This window comes from Palaemon carinicauda, chromosome 9, assembly GCF_036898095.1.
Source record: "Palaemon carinicauda isolate YSFRI2023 chromosome 9, ASM3689809v2, whole genome shotgun sequence".
Classification (NCBI taxonomy): Eukaryota; Metazoa; Arthropoda; class Malacostraca; order Decapoda; family Palaemonidae; genus Palaemon; species Palaemon carinicauda.
The window spans coordinates 118,554,142-118,573,990 of record NC_090733.1 but is presented as its reverse complement, the minus strand read 5'-3'; the positions used below and the strand labels follow the sequence as shown (position 1 = coordinate 118,573,990).

Here is a 19,849-nt window from a genome sequence, read left to right as displayed (position 1 = left end):
GCCTATAAAAGCCAGAGCACAAACCTCCAAAGAGGTCAATATGGTTTCCAACACACCAAAAGTGTTGTCACCGATAGGAGCATCTCCCCTAGAGGTAGTAGCCCAGCCTTCTGGGTTAAGTGCTCGAACTGTTGAAGTTCTAGCACAATCCTCCAAGGAAGCCAATGTGGCTTCCACCATTTTAATGTATTGTCTCAGGCAGAATCTCTACCTGATTTGATGGAGATTGGAAAACAAGATCTTCCAAAGAGGAAAAGGTCCCCATCATCCTCACCTTCATCTAAGTCAGGTAAGTGCCCTACTGCTCATGATCCTAAGGCTGACTCTTATAAAGATCCTAGAAAGAAAGAAAAGAAGAGTGGTGGCCTAGTAAAGCCTTCCATCTCCAGGCCTTACATGGCTTCATCTGAAAAGTCCCAAAAGACAAATCAGACAAAGAAAAATAATAACAAAAGATAATGTCTATCATCCAGTGGAATTGCAGAGGTCTAAGTACTAGCATTGAGCAAATAAAAACTTTAACCAGGGACTCAGACACGAAGGTAATTTGCCTACAGGAAACCAAGATCAGTGACAAACCATTTAGTCCTGGACTCAATTATCATTTTTGTAGATCCCCTCCTTTGCAAGCTGCAAGAGCTCAAGGTGGTACAGGTTTTATTATTCACAAATCTGTAAAATTTGAAACAATCCCACTCAATACACCACTACAGGCACGTGCAGTTAGAACTCATATCGGGAAAAAAATTACTTTATGCTCGCTATATATTGAACCATCCTTAGAACTTTTCCTCTTAGATCATGCTGGTAATCCAAGAAGGCTTAGACTTTCTGGCCTCCAAGATTTGATCAATCAGCTTCCTGCCCCTTTTATTTTAATGGGTGATTTTAATGCAAAGCATACTTTATGGGGTGGAAATGTGTGCGATAGATGGGGTAATCTTGTTGAAGAATTAATCGACAACAATGATGTAATACTAATGAATGATGGTTCTCCAACTAGGTATGATGTATTCCACAACTCTACATCAGCCATTGATTTGTCAATCTGTTCCTCATCCATTCGATTGGACTACCTTTGGTCAGTAAATGAACACCTACATGGCAGTGACCATTGGCCAATAATGTTAAATTATGTCCATAATCTTCCTTCTCAGTGTCCACCAAAATGGAAGATAGATGAGGCAGACTGGGCAGCTTATGAAAAGTGTTCACACACTGATAAAGAATATGATGAATTTACATCTCCAGTGCATGCCTATCAACATCTTGAAAATATTATTGATGATAATGCTAGCAAGTTTATACCTAAAACATGCGGTTTACCTCATCGCTCTGTAGTTCCTTGGTGGAGTAAAGAATGTGCCAATGCAAGAAAAGTGACCCGAACTTGCTTCAGAAGATACTTGAGGACAAACTATTTAGCAGATAGAATAGCATATCTCAGAGCCTGTGCCAAACAAAAAAGAATTTTTAAAAAAGCAAAGAGAGCATCTTGGAAGAAATATATATCCAATATTAATACCAAAACTCCTTCAAAGGAAATATGGGACAAGATTAGAAAACTTCAAGGTAAATTCGTCCCTAAGCCTCTACCAATATTAAGGGAAAATAATAGATATATATCTGACCCCAAAGATGTAGCAGAGGTCCTTGCTAAGCACTTTGCTCATGTATCAAGTGCTGACAACTATTCCCCAGCATTTCAACAAATTAGAGCATCAACATCTGTTGTTCCTCCTGCTTCTTCAAATACTGAAGCTTTTAACCTGCCTTTTAGTATGGAGGAGATGTAAAATGCTATCTCCAGCTCTTCTTTAACTGCCCCAGGTGAGGATGGCATCCGGTATGAAATGATATCACATCTTCCAGTGGATACCAAGGAATTTTTATTAGAAACCTTTAATGGTCTATGGGCTTCCCATACATCTCCTGATTCCTGGCATACTTCAATTGTAATTCCAGGCCACAAGTCTGGTAAAGACCCAGAACTGCCATCTAGTTATAGGCCCATATCCTTGACCAGTTGCATATGCAAACTATTTGAGAGAATGATCAACAACAGACTTGTGTGGTATCTAGAATCAAAAAATCTTTTATCTAACAGACAGTTTGGTTTTAGGAAGAACCAAAGTACTCTAGACCCTTTGCTGATGTTATCAAGGGAAATTTCAAATGCTTTTTCTAACCAAAACCAGGTGGTGGGTGTCTTTTTTGACCTCGAAAAGGCATATGACACCACCTGGAGGGGTGGTATTTTAAAGCAATTGGCCTCGTGGGGTATAGGAGGACATATGTTCTCTTTTATTGAAGAATTTTTATCAAACCGCTCAATTAAAGTGAGAGTAGGGTCAGAACTATCTTCATCCTACATGCAAGAAGAAGGTGTCCCCCAAGGCAGCGTATTGAGTGTGACCTTGTTTGCTGTTGCTATTAATAGTCTCATTAGTCACATACCTCCTGGCATATAAGGATCACTATTTGTCGATGACTTTGCAATTTATTGTAGTGGATCATCTGCACTACAAGCATGCCAAAATCTTCAAATTGCAATAAATGCTGCTTCCGCATGGGCAAATTCTCGCGGATTCATGTTTTCTCCTCAGAAGACCAAAGCCATTCGCTTTACTCGTACTCGTAAAAGGGAAGAGATCCCCACCCTTTTCTTAAATGATTGTATTTTGCCATATGAGGATAGTGTCAAGTTTCTTGGAGTCATTTTCGACAAGAAAATGATATTTGGTCCCCATATAAATGACCTATCTATCAGGGTTAAGAAGTCACTGAACATTCTGAAAGTGATATCGCATTTTGATTGGGGTGCTGATAGAACAACTTTGCTTAGAATTTATACATCTTTGTGTCTGAGCAAGTTAGACTATGCATGCCAAATGTATGGGTCAGCTACAAAGACTTTACTTGGAAAACTTGATATTGTTCACAATGCTGGGCTTCGCATCTGCACAGGTGCTTACAGAACATCTCCCATTGACAGTATCTATGTTGATTCTGGCATACCTCCCCTTTCCATTCGCAGAGAGAAGTTGAGTTTGAGGTTTTTAGCTAGGTCCCTTGCTGTGAGAAACAATCCTAACTGTAAATATGTTAGGGCGCCTTTAGATCGGGCTCCTAACAGATCTAGAGTGCCTAAGCCTTTGGAAGTACAGCTGAAAAATGATGCTAGAGAAGTAGGCTTGTTAACAGCACAGATAGCAGAGGTAGGATATCCCAAGTCTCCTCCTTGGTGTAATCCACCTGTTAAAGTATGTTTTACGGCAGGAGGGAAAAATACCTTACCTAGTAGGGTAATGAAAAGTGAGTTTTTAAATCATGCTGCTCAACATCATGGGAAACATGTTTTTACAGATGGCTCCAAATCGGCTGCAGGAGTTGGAAGTGCAGCTGTGGTGGGGGATATTGTTATTAGAAGGAAACTCCCATCCTCTTGTTCAATTTTTACTGCTGAGCTGTACGCAATAATTCTCGCAGTCCAACATATTTTTAAAAATGGCAACCAAAATAGTTTTTATACAATTTTTACGGATTCCAATAGTGTTTTACTCTCATTAAAACAAATTATGCCAGGCCATCATCTAGTACAAGAGGTGCAGGATTGGTTAGTACTTCTTCAGTCTAGGAAGAGTATCAGTGTTCACTTCTGTTGGGTCCCTGCCCATGTTGGGGTGGATGGGAATGAACAAGTAGATAAGGCAGCAAAGGAAGCTTCAGGGCTAAGTAATCCATCCCCCTTGAGTATTCCTTACAAAGATCTTAAAAGTGAGATTCATCTTTACTGTAAAAATAAGTGGCAAGCTCGATGGTCTGAACTGACCACCAATACAAAATTGAAACAAATCCACCCATTGGTGGATAAATGGTCATCTTGTAATTCTACAAGTAGAAGGGATACCATTATTTTAACTAGGTTGCGTATTGGCCATACACATGCAACGCACAATTATTTAATGAAGAGTGGGGAAGGGAGACTGGCCCCTCTTTGTAATACCTGTCAAGTGACAATGGATGTTAAACATATTTTAGTCGATTGTCCTGTTTTTAATCTTCAGAGGAGGACACATTTACTCCAGAACAAACCTTTAAGAGATATACTGGGGGAAAACTGTAATACCCTGAACTTGAGAAAATTTATACAAAGTATTGGGTTATATTACGAGCTATAATTGATTTTATTAATTTTTTTATTTATTTTACCCATTTAATCCCTATTTATTTCACATCTAGATTTTATTGTATGAAAGTGTTACGATTTGTATTAAAGGTTAAAATGATACTAAATGGTGTGAGTGTACAGATATGATTGAATGATTTTCGTTATATAGCGCTGAATGGCCTTTGATGCCCCAGTGCTTGGCTTAATGCCTAAATCCTATATTCAATTCAACTCAACTCATCCCCCTCCCGAGAGGTCTCCTCGTCTTGAGGTGGAGAATGTAAGGACTCTAAGACTATTCCTAAATCGTTGGCCAGGATCAGACAGGAGCAGCCTAGGGCGATCGAGGATGCCCACGTGTCCCTCCAGGAAGAGCCCTTGGGGTCAGGAGACTTCGCTGCAAGTCCATCGGGAGGCGAACGCCAGGAGTCGGAACATGCATTCTGGCAAGTTCTGTCCCTCATGAGGAGTCTAAACGGGATCCCAGATCCTGAGGTCCCTCCTCGTGAAGGGCAGGACACAGTCCTGGATCGTATCTTTGGCACTCATAAGCCCTCCAGGGCCAGTGCAGCTTTGCCCTGGTCTCAGGGGATGAAGAGTGCCAGAGAGAAGATCGAGGGTCAACTTGCGGAGCTTGCCTCCTCCAGCAGGTCGAGTGCCGGGTATAAGCTCCTCCCTCCTCCTCGAGTCCATCAGAGGAGGTATTTTGAGATCCTTGAGGAGTCTTCTCTGAGTCTTCCCCTGCACCACTCCGTGGAAGCCCTCACAGGTGGAGTCTCTCTTGAGAGACTCTCCAACCGGCACGTGTCCTTCTCAGCCACTGAGATCCAGAGTCAGGAGAAGGTCATTAAGTGCGCCATGCAGGCTGCTTCATGGCTAGACATCTGGCTGGGGTCTCTGGGCTTTCTGGTGCGGTCCGAGGATCTCTCCAAGGAAAGCGCTGGAGACCTTCCTCCTCTCGGGCACTCGGACCATCGAGTTCCTGTCCCACCAGGTTACCAGCTTGTGGGTCAACACAATCCTCAAGCGTCGGGACGCAGTGGCTGAGAGGTGTGGAATACCAAACACAGTTGCTGGAACGTTGGCTTTATTCAGCTTAAAGTTGTGGCAAGGTGTTGGCCAAGCAGGTACAGTGTTAGAGACTCAATGTTGCCAAGCAAGCATACAAACACCAGCAGTCACAGTTACCAATTCACACTACATTCACCCCCACTGAGAAGAAGAACATACAGTACAGTACACATCTGCATCATAACAAAACATGAATTCACTGATTTCACACCAACTGTAATTATTCTTACATCGCATTTGCATTACAAGGCTCACCTTATTGGCACTACAAATTTCATATCATAATACAAAACTCATGAGTACTTATTTTATATGATAACTGGGCTCATCTCACATAAAAAACACATTGGTAACAATGGGCCCTATAACTACTAATTCATAATAAACACATTGACATAAGGACACTCACCACCCATACTACTCCCACTCATCTAGGACAAAATCTGAGAGATAGCCTGGAGGGCGCCTAGTGCGACTTGAGCGTTGAGGCGCCTCTGAGGTTGGCGTTTCTGTGGGTGTTCCTTTCGACGGTACCTTTCCCGGGGTGGGCGGTTCTGTGGTTTGTTGCGGTTCGGTTGCGGGCTCCCTCCCCTGGTCTTGTTTTGTATCCACTTGACTTCTTTCCGTTCTCTGGCTGGGGTCTCCAGGTGGGAGGGTGGGTCCTTGATTAATGGGAGTCTTACCATTCTCTCGCATGTTGAAGATATGACGGCTTCCTTTATCGTGACAGGTGTTTGGACTGAATACTTTAGCTGCAGGAGCCAGGTGACGAGTCGACACAGTGGATTCCTTGCCGTCTTGGTGTGCAACACGAACCCATTGTGGGTTGACATGCAGGAGTCTAACTTCCTCAACCTCAGGTTCGTACTTGGATTTCCTAACCGTTTTCTTTAGAAGAGCTTGTTCATTTTCTGTCATCCATGATGGAGCCGCCTGCCCGTATGTTGCTTTCCTGGGGTGCAGGAACATGCGCTCATGCGGTGTTTGGTTCGTAGCGACGCACAGAAGGGACCTCATGCTGTGTAATGCTTGATCCAGGACAGCCTCCCACATTTCTATAGGGAGGGAGAGAGAAGCGAGAGCTAACCTTACGGTGCGCCACAAAGTTCCATTGGCTCTCTCGATCTGGCCATTGCCACGGGGGTTATATGCAGACGAGTAGCTTGTAGCCACTCCACGGTCATGAAGGAACTTTTGGTACTCTGACGACACGAAAGCAGGTCCCCTGTCTGAATGAATGTACTCGGGCAGGCCCCAAACTGAAAAGAGAGTAGACAAACATTTAATGGTGGTACTCGCTGAGGTGTTTTCTGTTGCAAAGGCGAACGGAAATCTGCTGTACTTGTCAATTATGTTGAGAATGTATTTGTTCTTTGTGGTGGACGGCATCGGACCTTTGAAGTCGATAGCCAGACGCTCGAATGGCCTGGTAGCTTTTATCAATGTTCCTGTTTCTTTGGAGAACTTAGGTTCTGGAGAGGGAGGTCTCAACCTTCCGGACTCACCAGTGGTAGCTTATACACCCCCCCCTGGAACCCCCCCAAGCGGCGGCGCGAGCCCTAAACCACGCCCCCTTGGGCGGAGTTACCAGAGACGAGCGGGTTGACTCGGCAATGGAAGTCACATTTCTGAAGTTGACTTCGGCACAGAACGTTCTCCTCTTTTTCCCTCCCGCTGCTCCCAACTTTTGCTGATTTTCATTATCCTGCACTCAGCAACCAGAGTAATATCTCAGCCCACGGCTTAATTATGTCTAGGCAAATTCTTACCTCCGCGGAGGTGCATCGGCTTAGCGAAGACTCCAGCGGAGAGGAGAACGTAATCAGTAACGAAAAACGCACACAATCGACTGCAGATAGTGATATGCCTTCTAATTCTGATATCGTAAATATGTTACTACAACAGAATCAAACTCTTATGCAAATCATCCAGAAAAGGTAAGGTTTTAAATTCTGTTTACAACGAAAACGTCATATGGAAAGCAGCTGATTTAGACTAATGACGTCACAAATGCAAATGGCGGCCCCCATACGTAAGCTTGTTATGATTTGAATGCTTAGAGCAGGCACTTCCGAACATAGCGTAAGTAGCTTAAGCAAAGCATGTGCATGATTACTACACGATTAATCGGTATAAACAAACTAAATACTCCAATTTTTATATATTACAAAATTATAATTAAGCACACAAAACAAATTGCTTGCCTGACACATTAAAAGCACGCGCTTAATAGGCAGTAGGCTAGACCACAGGTAAGTTCGAGCTTACATTTCTCGCTTTAAACCTATCGACACTAGCCTAGGCCCTGGGGGGCTATCTGATAAGGGTTACATATGAGGCAGGTCTAGTTTATTAATAATAACAGATTTAAACTTATCATTCACTTAAATATGGCACTGAATTAACCTAAGAGGGCTATTTGAGTCGTGAACCCCATTGCCTGACTTCAGCCTTCTAGGTCCGCTGCTGTCCATATTTACTATACCTGTTGAACAAAATTTCAATTATTCTATGGTAAATAAATCACTGATATTAAACATTCATCTCGGCAGAAGTGGTTCACCTGCTAAGAAGAATGAGGCTCCCCCTCCTACTAAGCGCTCAAGACGATCACCTGAATTACCTGAAAGTGCAAATTTAGACCTCTTTTCCTTTTATAATAATGGAGACGAAAGTGATTACGAAGATTTCAACCTTCTTACCTTCAATAAACCCATCCCTTCATATATTTCCACCAATTTCAAAGCTGAACCATCTTTTCATAGAGAAGGGAAAATTCAATTGAATAATTCACTAGTAGCATTAACTTTCAGTGAAGGCCATAGTGATAACCGGGATAAATTCTTTGTTAGTAGTCAAAATAAGGAGTTCTCAGACTTTTTTAAATTAATTAATACTCCAAAGTTGAATTTCTGGCCTGAAGGTAAGGTATTTGATGACAGTTATAAGAGAAAATTTTTCTATGACATTGAAAATATTAAAATGAGTATTTCTGCCTTTCAAGGGCATGCAGCACTGGCACACATTGTATACCCCTCCAAAGTAAATGACATTGATTTTTTGTCCAAAATTATTATTGGTCCCCTAAGGAGGAGCATAGACCTCATACAAAATTTGATAAGAAATTTCAGAAGCAGAGCACTTCCTAGATACCTCAAGGAAGAAGTAAGAGATCTTATAATCAAAGCAGACATTAAAGAAGTTTGGAATTTAACTGAAGACCAAAAATCAGCCATTGCTGCCTGCTTTCACAAAGGTCCCCTCCTCAGAGGAGGGGCAGCAAACTTCAGGGGTAGGAAATTCAACTTCGGGGGCAGATTTCAGGGAAGAAGGTTCAGTTTCCTCAAAGGTAACCCTAACTTTAGATTCAAGTCTCAGCCACTTAGAAGAGGTAATAGGCGAGGTGGGTACAGGGGGGGGAGGTCACAAAATGGACAAGCTAATAGTTCAGGAGCCAGAGAAAAGAAAGACCCTAGAAATTGAGCCATGCTCCGCACCAGTTCAAAGAGAAATTTTTTCAGCACCAGTATTTTATGCACCAGTTGATAACGATGTTTACTCTGCACCAGTTAATAATGAGCTTTGCTCAGCACCAGTAAATGAGCTTTGCTCAGCACCAGTTAATTAAGAGCTTTGCTCAGCACCAGTGGTTAATGAGCTTTGCTCAGCACCAGATAATAACGAGCTTTGCTCCGCACCAGACCATCATGACATTGGGCCAAATGCTATAAATCAAGATAGAAGTAAAGAGACCTCGCCTTTGGCCTCAAAACCAATGAATAACTCCTCCCAGAGCCCCCCAGAGAATAGGATAGGTAAGTCATTATTGATGAATATTGATAGTTGGAGAAAGCTTCCTAATGCCTCTTTTGCTTGTAAAATTATCAATGAAGGGGTGAGAATTCCGTTTAATAATAAACTTAAAGCCCAGAGGTCATTAAAAAGAACAGGTAAAGATAGATTTTATTCAATTAACAAGCGTAAAATATTGGAAAGTGAATGTGACAGACTGCTAAAACTAGGTGTCATAGAGCAGATCCCCAGAACTTCCTTTTACTACTCCAACCACATATTTTATAAATTCAAACCAGATGGAACAGTACGACTAATCTTTGACATGAAAGTGCTCAACACCATGATTAAAAAACCTTCTTTTACCATGCTCAAGGCCAATACTATATTTCCCTATCTACATCTAAACTCTTGGGCCTGCAAACTAGATTTAAAAGATGCTTATTGGCACATTCCATTACATGCAAGTAGCCAGAAATTTCTAACCTTCAAACTAGGTAAAAGGAAGTTCAAATGGACTGTGATTCCCTTTGGACTAAAGACAGCACCTTATATTTTTTCAAAAATAATGTACACAGTGATCAAGTATATTAGAACCTCATATAACATCTTAATATTCAACTATCTTGATGACATTCTCATATTAGCAAAAGATTATGTAAAATGTAAAAATCACATTCAGCTAGTCATTAAGATCTTGTCAGACTTAGGATGGAATATCTCACTTAAAAAATCTACAATTGAACCGACTCAAAGAATTGAATTTTTAGGAGTGCATTACAATATGATTAAGAAAACTATGAATCCCAGTGGGAAAAACATAGAGAAGTGTGTCGAATTAGCCAAAGCTTTCTCCAACTCTATTAAATCCGACCTGCATTCTTATCAAATGTTAATCGGAGCTTTAAATTTTAGTGCATCCTATACAAGCTTGGGAAGATTCCATCTTAAATATCTCCACAGGTACCACAGTTATTTTAATTCAGGGTACAAAATCATTCCCCACACCTTCAAAAAATACCTAAAGCCATGGGAACAGAGACAAATGTACAGAGAGATTAACATTCCAAAACCACAGATAGATGCAGAACTTTTCACTGACGCTTCCAACCAGGGTTGGGGAGGTGCATTAGTAATAGCGGGTAATATGCTCTCAATAAATGGAACTTGGACAAATGAAGAATCCTCCCTTCACATCAATGTAAGAGAGTTATTAGCTTGCTTCTATTCTTTGGAACACTTCATCACAAGGTTATACAACAAGGTAGTCTTAATACATGTTGATTCAAAGGTTACTAATTGTTGGATAAAGAAACAGGGTAGTATCAGAAACAAGTTAGCCCATGAACTAGTCAGGAAAATACTTAGTACCATGAAGGATCACAACATACAGATAAATTCCAGATGGATCAGGGGAGTAAGTAACACCATCGCAGACTCACTTTCCAGGGACCTGGGTTCCATTCACACAGAAACTTCCCTCAGTGACAGTCTATTCTCCTTAATCTGCTCTGACTTCAATTTCACCCCAGAAATAGATCTGTTCTCAAATGGTTTCAATACTAAGTGCAAAAAGTTCTGTTCATCTCTTCCAAATCAAAAAGCCATCAGCAATAATGCACTTACGATTAGCTGGAAGGGATCAACACCCCTCTATGCCTTTCCACCAGGATTCTTACTACACAAAGTAGCTTTTAAAATCAATAAAGAATGCAATAATAATATGCTTTTCTGCACCATATCGCAGGGGACGGAACCATGGATTCCATTAGTGAAGTCAGTCGCGAAGCAGCACAAACGATATATTGTGAAGATCGAAGACTACCAGATAGTTCTCAAGGATTGTATCTCACCCTCAGCAAAGCTCCAATCAACTTTGATCGCCTTCAAAATTTAAAGGATCAGCTCCCTAACGTCTTTCCTCCTGAGGTTTGCTCCAAAATTGCTGTCAGCTTGAGGGACAGCTCCTTGCACAAGTATGAAAACCTATACAACATTTTTAAAAGTTTCATTCACAAGGAGTATGGAAGAGACAACAAATTTCCCCTGTTAGCAATTATTTTATTTTTCAATCACCTTATAGACAAAGGTCTGTCTTACAACACCCTGAAGAGCTACAGAGCAGCTTTAGGTCCTATCTTGTCAGGCTATTTCCCAGGTTACTGTCTTGCAGAGGACAAATATGTCAAAGCAATGATATCGGGAGTTAATAGAAGGAAACCTAGAAATTCTCACCAGTTCCCTGGCTGGGATCTAGACAAAGTAATTTCATTTCTCAACACCACGAAAGATAACTCTACCTTACTACTGACACAGAAAACCTTGTTCCTAGTAGCCTTAGCTTGCCCTTTAAGAGCTAATCAATTTAACAATCTCAGCATTTCCAGGAGCACCTTCACCCCAGAACACATTGTCTTACGGAACCACCCTTCCTTCATGGCCAAAAACCAAAAGAACAACTACACGCCAATAGAGATCAGCTTTAGGAAGCTTCCTAACAGACCAAAAATATGTCCAGTCAGACAATTGAACTTCTATTTGGAATACACCAACAAAGTCTGTATGGAAAGAAACATAGACAGGAAAGACCACATATGACTAGATGAACACTTCAAGATAATGTCTCTACAAAAAATGAGACAACTTTTTAGGGAGTGCATTTTCAGAGCCGACCCAAATGCAACTAAACAGTCAACGAATTTTCACTCTATAAGGGGGCAAGCTTCATCAAGACTGCTATACAATGGAGTATCGATACAAGAAATCATGTCCAGAATGAATTGGAGAAGCGGCTCTGTCTTCAGCTCTTACTATGCTCTCCTCGGCTTACAGGGAGCTTTCGATGCTGTGGTCGCTGGACTTCATCTTCAAGCCCCCTGAAGCATCTGCCTAGCTACCACTGGTGAGTCCGGAAGGTTGAGACCTCCCTCTCCAGAACTGTAAGTTTACTTGTGAACGAAGGTTCTGGAGTGGGAGGTGAGACCTTCCGGACTCAAAGTCTGGGTCACCCTCCAACCCTTCCCCCGTGAGCCGAGGAGACCATGTACAGTACTTAGGAGGGAATATTCTAACAACTTCATAATTCAACAGAGTAGGCTATATACAAGAACACACACATACAATCACTATTATTCCACAGAAAACAAACTAACTGGAATCTTTCAATATTCATATCAACCAAGAGAGCACAAGAAGATTGAATTTACTAGTAAAAAGACCTTCATGTCCAACAATTTGCACCTTCACAGTAATTCCTTCATAACTTGCACTACCAAGGTAAGCTCAACCACTTCTGTGTTATTTTTGTTCTATTACAACTTCAAAAATGTGACTTCCATTGCCGAGTCAACCCGCTCGTCTCTGGTAACTCCGCCCAAGGGGGCGTGGTTTAGGGCTCGCGCCGCCGCTTGGGGGGGTTCCAGGGGGGGGTGTATAAGCTACCACTGGTGAGTCCGGAAGGTCTCACCTCCCACTCCAGAACCTTCGTTCACAAGTAAACTTACAGTTTGATCTTAGCACAGGTTTGACATTTACGTATGACAGTCCGAGCTTCTTCAATGGTAAAGGGTAAGTTTCTCTGTCTTATGATGTGGGTCATCCTTCTGATTCCTGGATGGCACAGGTGCTCGTGAAGCTGAGTCAGCTCGTCTCCTTGAGTACAGGTAAGTGAAGCCACACATCCCGAGGCACGAGAGAGAGCGTCTGCTACTTGGTTCTTTGATCCAGGTCTGTATGTGATGTCGAAGTTGAAACAACTCAGTTCCAGCCTCCACCGCATTATTTTTTCATTCTTGATTTTGCCATGGTTCTTGGCGTCAAACATGAAACGCACCGATTGCTGATCAGTTATGAGTCTAAATTTACGTCCTAGCAGAAAGTGTCGCCATTTCTTGATGGCTTCTACGATAGCACATGCTTCGCGTTCCACTGCCGATTGTCGTTTCTCCGATTCTGAGAGCGAGCGAGAAAAGAAGGCCACTGGTTTTCCTTCTTGTGTCAATGAGGCTGCAACGGCGTCAGCAGAGGCGTCTGTTTCGACTACAAAGACTGCTTCGTCATCTATAGCAGCAAGTGAAGCTCGAGATATTTCATTCTTTAGTTCTTCGAGTGCTTGTTCTGCGGATTTGGCCATCGGGAAAGTTTTCACTTCGACTAAAGGTCGAATTTTCTGGGAGAAGTTCGGTACCCACTTCGCATAGTGGGATAAGAGTCCTAACGTTCTTTTGAGACTAGGGGTACTGTCCGGAGGGTTCATCTCCAGCAATGGACGCATTCTTTCCGGGTCAGGTAGGACTTGGTGATCATTCACTACATGGCCCAAAATAGAGATTGATGTTTGAGCATAAACACTTTTCTTGTCATTTATGGTAAGTCCATACTTCAATGCAGTTTCTTGAAAGCGTTTCAGATTTCTGTCGTGTTCTTCACGTGTGTGACCGCAGACCGTGATGTCATCTATGTAGGCGAACGTACCCTCTAGTTGTTCCTTACCAATAATTTCGTCGAGAACTTGCTGAAAGCAGGTAGCCCCATTGGTTACTCCAAAAGGCAAACGCGTGAATTCGAACAGCCTTCCATCCGCTTCGAACGCCGTGAATTTCCGATCAGCCATGTTCAATGGTATTTGATGATATGCTGCCTTCAAGTCTATGGAGCTGAAGTAGCGGTAAGTAGAAATTTTCTCAATCATCTCGGTGATCCCTGGAACAGGATAAGCAATCAGGTTGGTGAATCTGTTTATGGTTTGAGAGTAATCTATGACTAATCTTTTCTTATCACACTGATCGACGACTACCACTTGAGCTCTCCACGAGCTGCGACTCGGTGTGATGATGCCCTCCTCTAGCAGCCTTTTTACTTCTTTCTTGATGAACTCGGAGTCCTCTTTGGAATACCTTCTGGATTTCACCTGTATCGGGTGACAGTCGACTGTCAGATTGTCGAAGATGGCTGGCGGTTCAATTTGAGCTGCTATCAGAGCACAAGGTGACTGGATGCTTAGCTCCAAAGGTGGTAGCGTCCCACCAAAGTCTACGCTGACTTGCTTGTGTAACTGTAGGAAGTAGTGTCCCAAAACGACTGGAGCCACGCAATCGTCCATCAAGTGCAGACAGAACTCAGGGTATACTCTTCCACTTACAGTTAAATCGTAATTGCAACACTTGTTGAGTTTCATTGTCTGTTTGGCATTAGCCATGGTTATGCTGCAGGCTGAAGAACGAGTCACTGAGTTCATAGCCCTAGCTACTTTGGCATCTATAAAGCTTTTAAATGCTCCAGTGTCGACCAGCCCGTCCAGGGCCTCCCCTCCATTCAGTTCTACAGGTAGGACAGTTTTGTAAACACTTCGTAGTGCAGGGGAAGCTGCAGTCACAGCGGCCCCTGTTAAGGAAGCAGGGATGGACTGTGGGAGATTGTCTGGGACAACTCCAGCTACAAGATTAGAGTTAGTTGATTTACCATTATTGTTCCATCGTTTTCTTTGCGACTTGCAGACACGAGCATAATGACCTACCTTCTGACAGTTGGAACACGAGGCTTTCTTGGCTGGGCAGTGGGCTCTGGGATATAGGGATCCTCCACAAAAGAAGCACCTCTGACCGCTGACGGCGGCAGCACACTCACTTGGATTCAGGGAGTCACTCATTTCGATCGGAAAACTGTTGGGATCCATTTCGGGTTTTGCCTGATCATCTATCAATGCTGCCACAGTGGTATTGGTTTCACTTGCATAAGACGCTGAGTGCAGTTGAGCCATTTCCAGTGCACGGGCTTGTTTCACAGCTGTGGATAAGTCCAAGGATAAGTTCTCTAACAGTCTCTGTCGGATTGCATTAGATGCCATACCCGTGATGTACGAATCTCTGATGGCCAGTTCTTCAGCCTGAGCGGCTGTACAATCAGTGAAGCTACATTCCGAGGCCAGACCTTTGAGGTTATCCAAAAAAGCGTCTAGAGTCTCACCGCTCTGTTGCTTGCAGGTGGCTAATTTGTATCTGGCAAACACTTCACTTTTCTGTTTCACAAATCTAGCCTTCAACAGGCTTATGGCAGTGGCATATGTGGTGGCACTTTTGATTATCTTAAACAGTTTACAAGATACGTGAGCACGAAGCAAGGCCAACTTATCTGGATTTAAGTCCGGGTTGATGGCCGCACAGAACGCCTCAAAGTTATCATGCCACATAATCCATTTGTCCTCTGCATCGGCTGATTCTGGGTCCACATCAATCGGGCTGGGCCTTAGAAACTTGTCCATGTTGAATATTAAGCTGAATAAATTGTGGAATACCAAACACAGTTGCTGGAACGTTGGCTTTATTCAGCTTAAAGTTGTGGCAAGGTGTTGGCCAAGCAGGTACAGTGTTAGAGACTCAATGTTGCCAAGCAAGCATACAAACACCAGCAGTCACAGTTACCAATTCACACTACAAGAGGTTTCACCAGAAGGTCCCCAGCGCCGAGGCTAGTAGGTTCAGACACTCTTCTGTCCTCAGCTAGAGTCTGTTCGAGCCTAAGGACGTGGAGCTTACTGCCGAAAGGTGGAGGCAGTCCAATCAGGATTCCCTCATCCATAGGGCCCTGACATCAAGGCCCTACAAGCCCCTGGCAGTACAGCAGCCCCGCCCTGCCAAGGACACGAAGAAAACTACCGTTACAGCGAAGCCCAAGGTGTCTAAGCCCTTTCCTGTCAGGGGCAGAAGGGGCAAGAAGTCCTCCAAGGGGAGCAAGAACCCTAGAGGTACCGGCCAAGGCCGGAAACGCTAGGGGTGGCAATCCCCCTGCATGTCCACCAGTGGGGGGATGCCTTCAGAGTTGTGCAGCAAGGTGGCAGCTCTCGGGGCGGATGCCTGGATGATCTCTGTGATTTCTCAAGGGTATCGCGTCCCGTTCACGGCATCTCTACCTCCCCTGACAGCGGATCCAGTGTCGCTGAGCGCTCTTGCCTTGGGGTCGGGAAAAGGGCAGGCCCTTCGGGCTGAAGTCCAGACCATGTTGGAGAAGAATGCGCTCCAGGAGGTCGTGGACGGGTCCCCAGGCTTCTACAGTCGACTCTTTCTTGTGAAAAAGGCGTCTGGAGGCTGGAGACCAGTCATCGATCTCTCGACACTGAACAGGTTTGTCAAACAGACGCCATTCAGCATGAAGACAGCAGACACGGTCAGGCTTGCAGTGAGGCCGCGGGATTTCATGTGCACTCTGGATCTGAAGGACGCATACTTCCAGATCCCGATCCATCCGTCTTCAAGGAAGTATCTAAGATTTTGCCTAGATCACAAGATCTACCAGTTCAAGGTGTTGTGTTTCGGTCTCTCCACAGCACCTCAGGTGTTCACCAGAGTCTTCACCATCATCTCTTCGTGGGCACACAGGACCGGCATCCGTCTTCTTCGTTACTTGGACGACTGGCTGGTCCTGGCAGACTCGGAGGTATCCCTTCTCCACCACCGAGACAAGCTCCTCGGGGTTTGCCGGGATCTGGGGATCGTGGTGAACCTCGAAAAGTCTTCTCTGCAGCCCTCTCAGAGACTGGTTTATCTAGGTATGATCATAGACATCAATCTCCACAAAGCCTTCCCATCAGACGAAAGGATTACAAGGCTGAGGAAGGTCGCGAGACCTTTCCTCACTCGAGAAGAACTCCCAGCCCAATCGTGGCTTCGTCTCCTCGGCCACCTTTCCTCTCTAACCCGCCTCGTTCCCAGCAGTCGCCTCAGGATGAGATCCCTTCAGTGGTGACTGAAGTCCCGGTGGAGTCAAGGTCTCGACTCCCCGGACATCTTGATCCCTATGGGATCTGCGGAACGGTCGGACCTGGAGTGGTGGGTGGCAGATGAGAATCTACAAAAGGGAATGGATCTTCTCGTCTCCCCCCCAGATTTGATGTTGTTTTCGGACGCATCAAACAAGGGCTAGGGGGCCCACGCGCTGAACCACAGGGCCTCCGGCCTGTGGTCAGAATCAGAAAAGTAGCTTCACATAAACCTGCTGGAGATGAAGGCCGTCTTTCTGGGCCTTCAAAAGTTCCACCAAGTCCTACCGGGTCACTCCGTAGTGGTGATGAGCGACAACACCACTGTGGTGGCTTACATCAACAAGCAGGGAGGTACCTTTTCGGAACTGCTGTCCCATCTTGCAGTAGAGATCCTGAGATGGTCCGAGGTCCACTCAATATCACTTACGGCTTGCTTCATTCCAGGCAAGAGGAATGTGCTCGCCGACAGTCTGAGCAGAGCGACGCAGATAGTGAGTACCGAGTGGTCTTTGGATTCTCTGATAGCCAACAAAGTTCTGACTTTGTAGGGTTCTCCGACTGTGGACCTGTTCGCTACGGCGTTGAACACCAATCTTCCGCTGTACTGCTCCCCAGTCCCGGACCCCAAGGCTCTCTGGCAGGATGCCTTCCAACAACGGTGGGACAACGTCGACGTGTACGCCTTACCCCCGTTCTGTCTGAGGAGGGTTCTCAACAAGACCAGAACATCGGTCAATCTCTCGATGAATTTGATAGCTCCGCTGTGGCATCACGCGGAGTGGTTTCCGGACCTTCTGCTGCTCCTCACGGAGGTCCCGAGGGAACTCCCTCCACATCATGAGCTACTCAAACAGCCACACTCCAACATCTTCCACAAAGCCGTAGCTTCGCTTCGACTTCACGCCTGGAGACTATCCAGCATCTCCTCAAAGAGAGAGGATTTTCGCAACAAGTTGCGGAAAGGATGTCTGGTCACCTGCGCAGGTCATCCGCAGGAGTCTACCAGGCGAAGTGGCGAGTTTTCTGTGGTTGGTGCCGTGGAAGGGGTATCCCTCCCCTCGATGCCACTTTACCAGCAATAGCGGAGTTCCTTGTGTATCTGCGGGAAGAAATGCGCCTTTCAGTCTCGGCAGTGAAAGGCTATCGCTCAGCCTCAAGTCTTGCCTTCAGGCTCAAAGGAATAGACATTTCCTCCTCGCTGGAACTGTCCCTGCTCATACGAAGTTATGAACTTACCTGCCCTCAGTCGGAAGTGAGACCTCCTCCTTGGAACGTGGTTCGAGTCCTCAGGTCTCTTAAGAGGCCTCCCTACGAACCATTACGCCAGGCTTCGGAGTGCCACCTTACCTGGAAGACGGTGTTCCTGCTAGCTTTGGCCTCGGCCAAGCGAGTTGGCGAACTACATGGTCTCTCATACGACGTCGCCCATTCAAGGGGATGGGGGGAGGTAACGTTCAGCTTCATCCCTGAGTTTGTTGCCAAGACTCAGAACCCGGGAGTGCAGTACCCTAGGTTCGACTCTTCCAGGTCTCGAGTCTTAGTCCCCCCCCCCCCCCCTGCTAACTAGCGGTGGGGTAGGAAACCCTCGTTAAAACTTTATGGCTCGTCATCGGCTACGCCGAAGTAATTACCCCATGTAAATAGCTAGGTTTGTATCGTTAGGAAAAATACAAATTATCTACGAATTTGTCATTTTACAATATTTATTCAAATTGATGTTACTGTATTTGATTTATTACAATAGTTTTCTTTCCAGGATTCATGAATCACAGGAGAGCAATAAAGGTACATGGGATGATCAAAGAATTAAATAGGATCCTGTGTTGCTCTTTGGTAAGCATTTTTCTCTGGTACATATATTAATGATTACTGTATTTTAGGTTAATTTTCAGCAGGTAACTTTGAAAACCTCTGCACAACCTTGTTTCCATACTTACCTCTGTACCTCTGAAAAGCAGTAATCTTAGTGTAATAGCTTGCCTCAGTTTTAGATTCACTTGTTATCCAGCTTTGGAATAACCATCTCCCTTCCGTGGTCCCTAGGTTTTATAGTTTCCAATACTGGTTCTTTAATTTCCTTTTTAGGTTAAACCACAATTTCTTTCCACCTTCCATTTCTTTTTTCTAGACAGTTTTATTTCCTTCTACTTAAAAAGATAAGTTTCTGAAAGTTTTAGTTATTTAGATATGCTAGTTCTCTGATAGCTAATAAATACAAGCTTAGATTATATCTATGGCGATTGGTAAGCTCAAATTTTTAAACTAGTTATCTACAGTACAGTATTAAGTGTTTGAAGTCTCTGTTAGTGAGGATAGAGGCAAGCAGACTGACCTTTAGCAGGCTTGCAGTTATATTATGTCAGACATGCATAGAAGGCCATCATAGGCTCCTCAAAATGTCTGGGAGCTTTGCCATTTGGTAATTTCACCAACTCTAGGCTGTATGGTATGAAATCCTCATTACATTTCACTCCTTTATTATCCAAAGCCTACTTCCTAGAGTTTCAGGTTAGCAGTGTATTGAAATTAGTGTAGAGAATTTATTAATTTCCATTAAATTACATAAATTACCGGTATTTGTTTACTCACCATTCAAAATCTGCCTTCAAAGTCTCGCATATATGCAAGTAAAAACTTGATTTTCTGGGTCGACCTGTGACGGCCGGTGAAAAGAGTCCTTCTTTACACTTTTCTGATATAAATCTTCCAAATATACCAGAAAAAGATAAAAGCATGGAATGCAGAGATTACTACCCTCGCGCGAGCACCTCGTGGGTGTCGTGTATACATCAGGGGCGTGTGAAAACCACTATTCACAGGCTGTCTTCCATTTAGATAATTCCTTCATCAAAGGGAAGGGCCGTAACAAAGGCCCCAGAAACCACACTTGGACCACGCCACCGACACCCACACGAGCGCCCTCTAGGTCATCCTTCTGTTTTGGACTTGCCCGCATAGTCTTTTTTTTTTTTTTGTGCTCTCGGTGTTTTTCAAGTGTTTGTCGTTAATTCATCATGACTGACGCTGCTACTTCACCTTTACCAATGTTAAGTACCATA

At 44.1% G+C, this 19,849-nt stretch overlaps 1 protein-coding gene and 1 long non-coding RNA gene across 2 annotated transcripts in view; both read left to right on the top strand.

The window, feature by feature from the left end:
- LOC137646849 (uncharacterized) overlaps nucleotides 1–19,849 on the top strand; it is a 44,591-nt gene that overhangs the window by 16,342 nt on the left and 8,400 nt on the right. Inside the window, exon 2 of the long non-coding RNA XR_011045482.1 lies at nucleotides 18,547–18,623. This is a non-coding gene — a long non-coding RNA (uncharacterized lncRNA). The remainder of the gene's footprint in view (nucleotides 1–18,546; nucleotides 18,624–19,849) is intronic.
- On the top strand, nucleotides 6,735–8,831 carry LOC137647100 (uncharacterized). Its single transcript, XM_068380327.1, has 2 exons — nucleotides 6,735–7,179; nucleotides 7,795–8,831. The coding sequence occupies exons 1-2, from the start codon at nucleotides 6,992–6,994 to the stop codon at nucleotides 8,723–8,725; spliced, it is 1,119 nt and encodes a 372-aa protein (XP_068236428.1). The 5' UTR covers nucleotides 6,735–6,991; the 3' UTR covers nucleotides 8,726–8,831.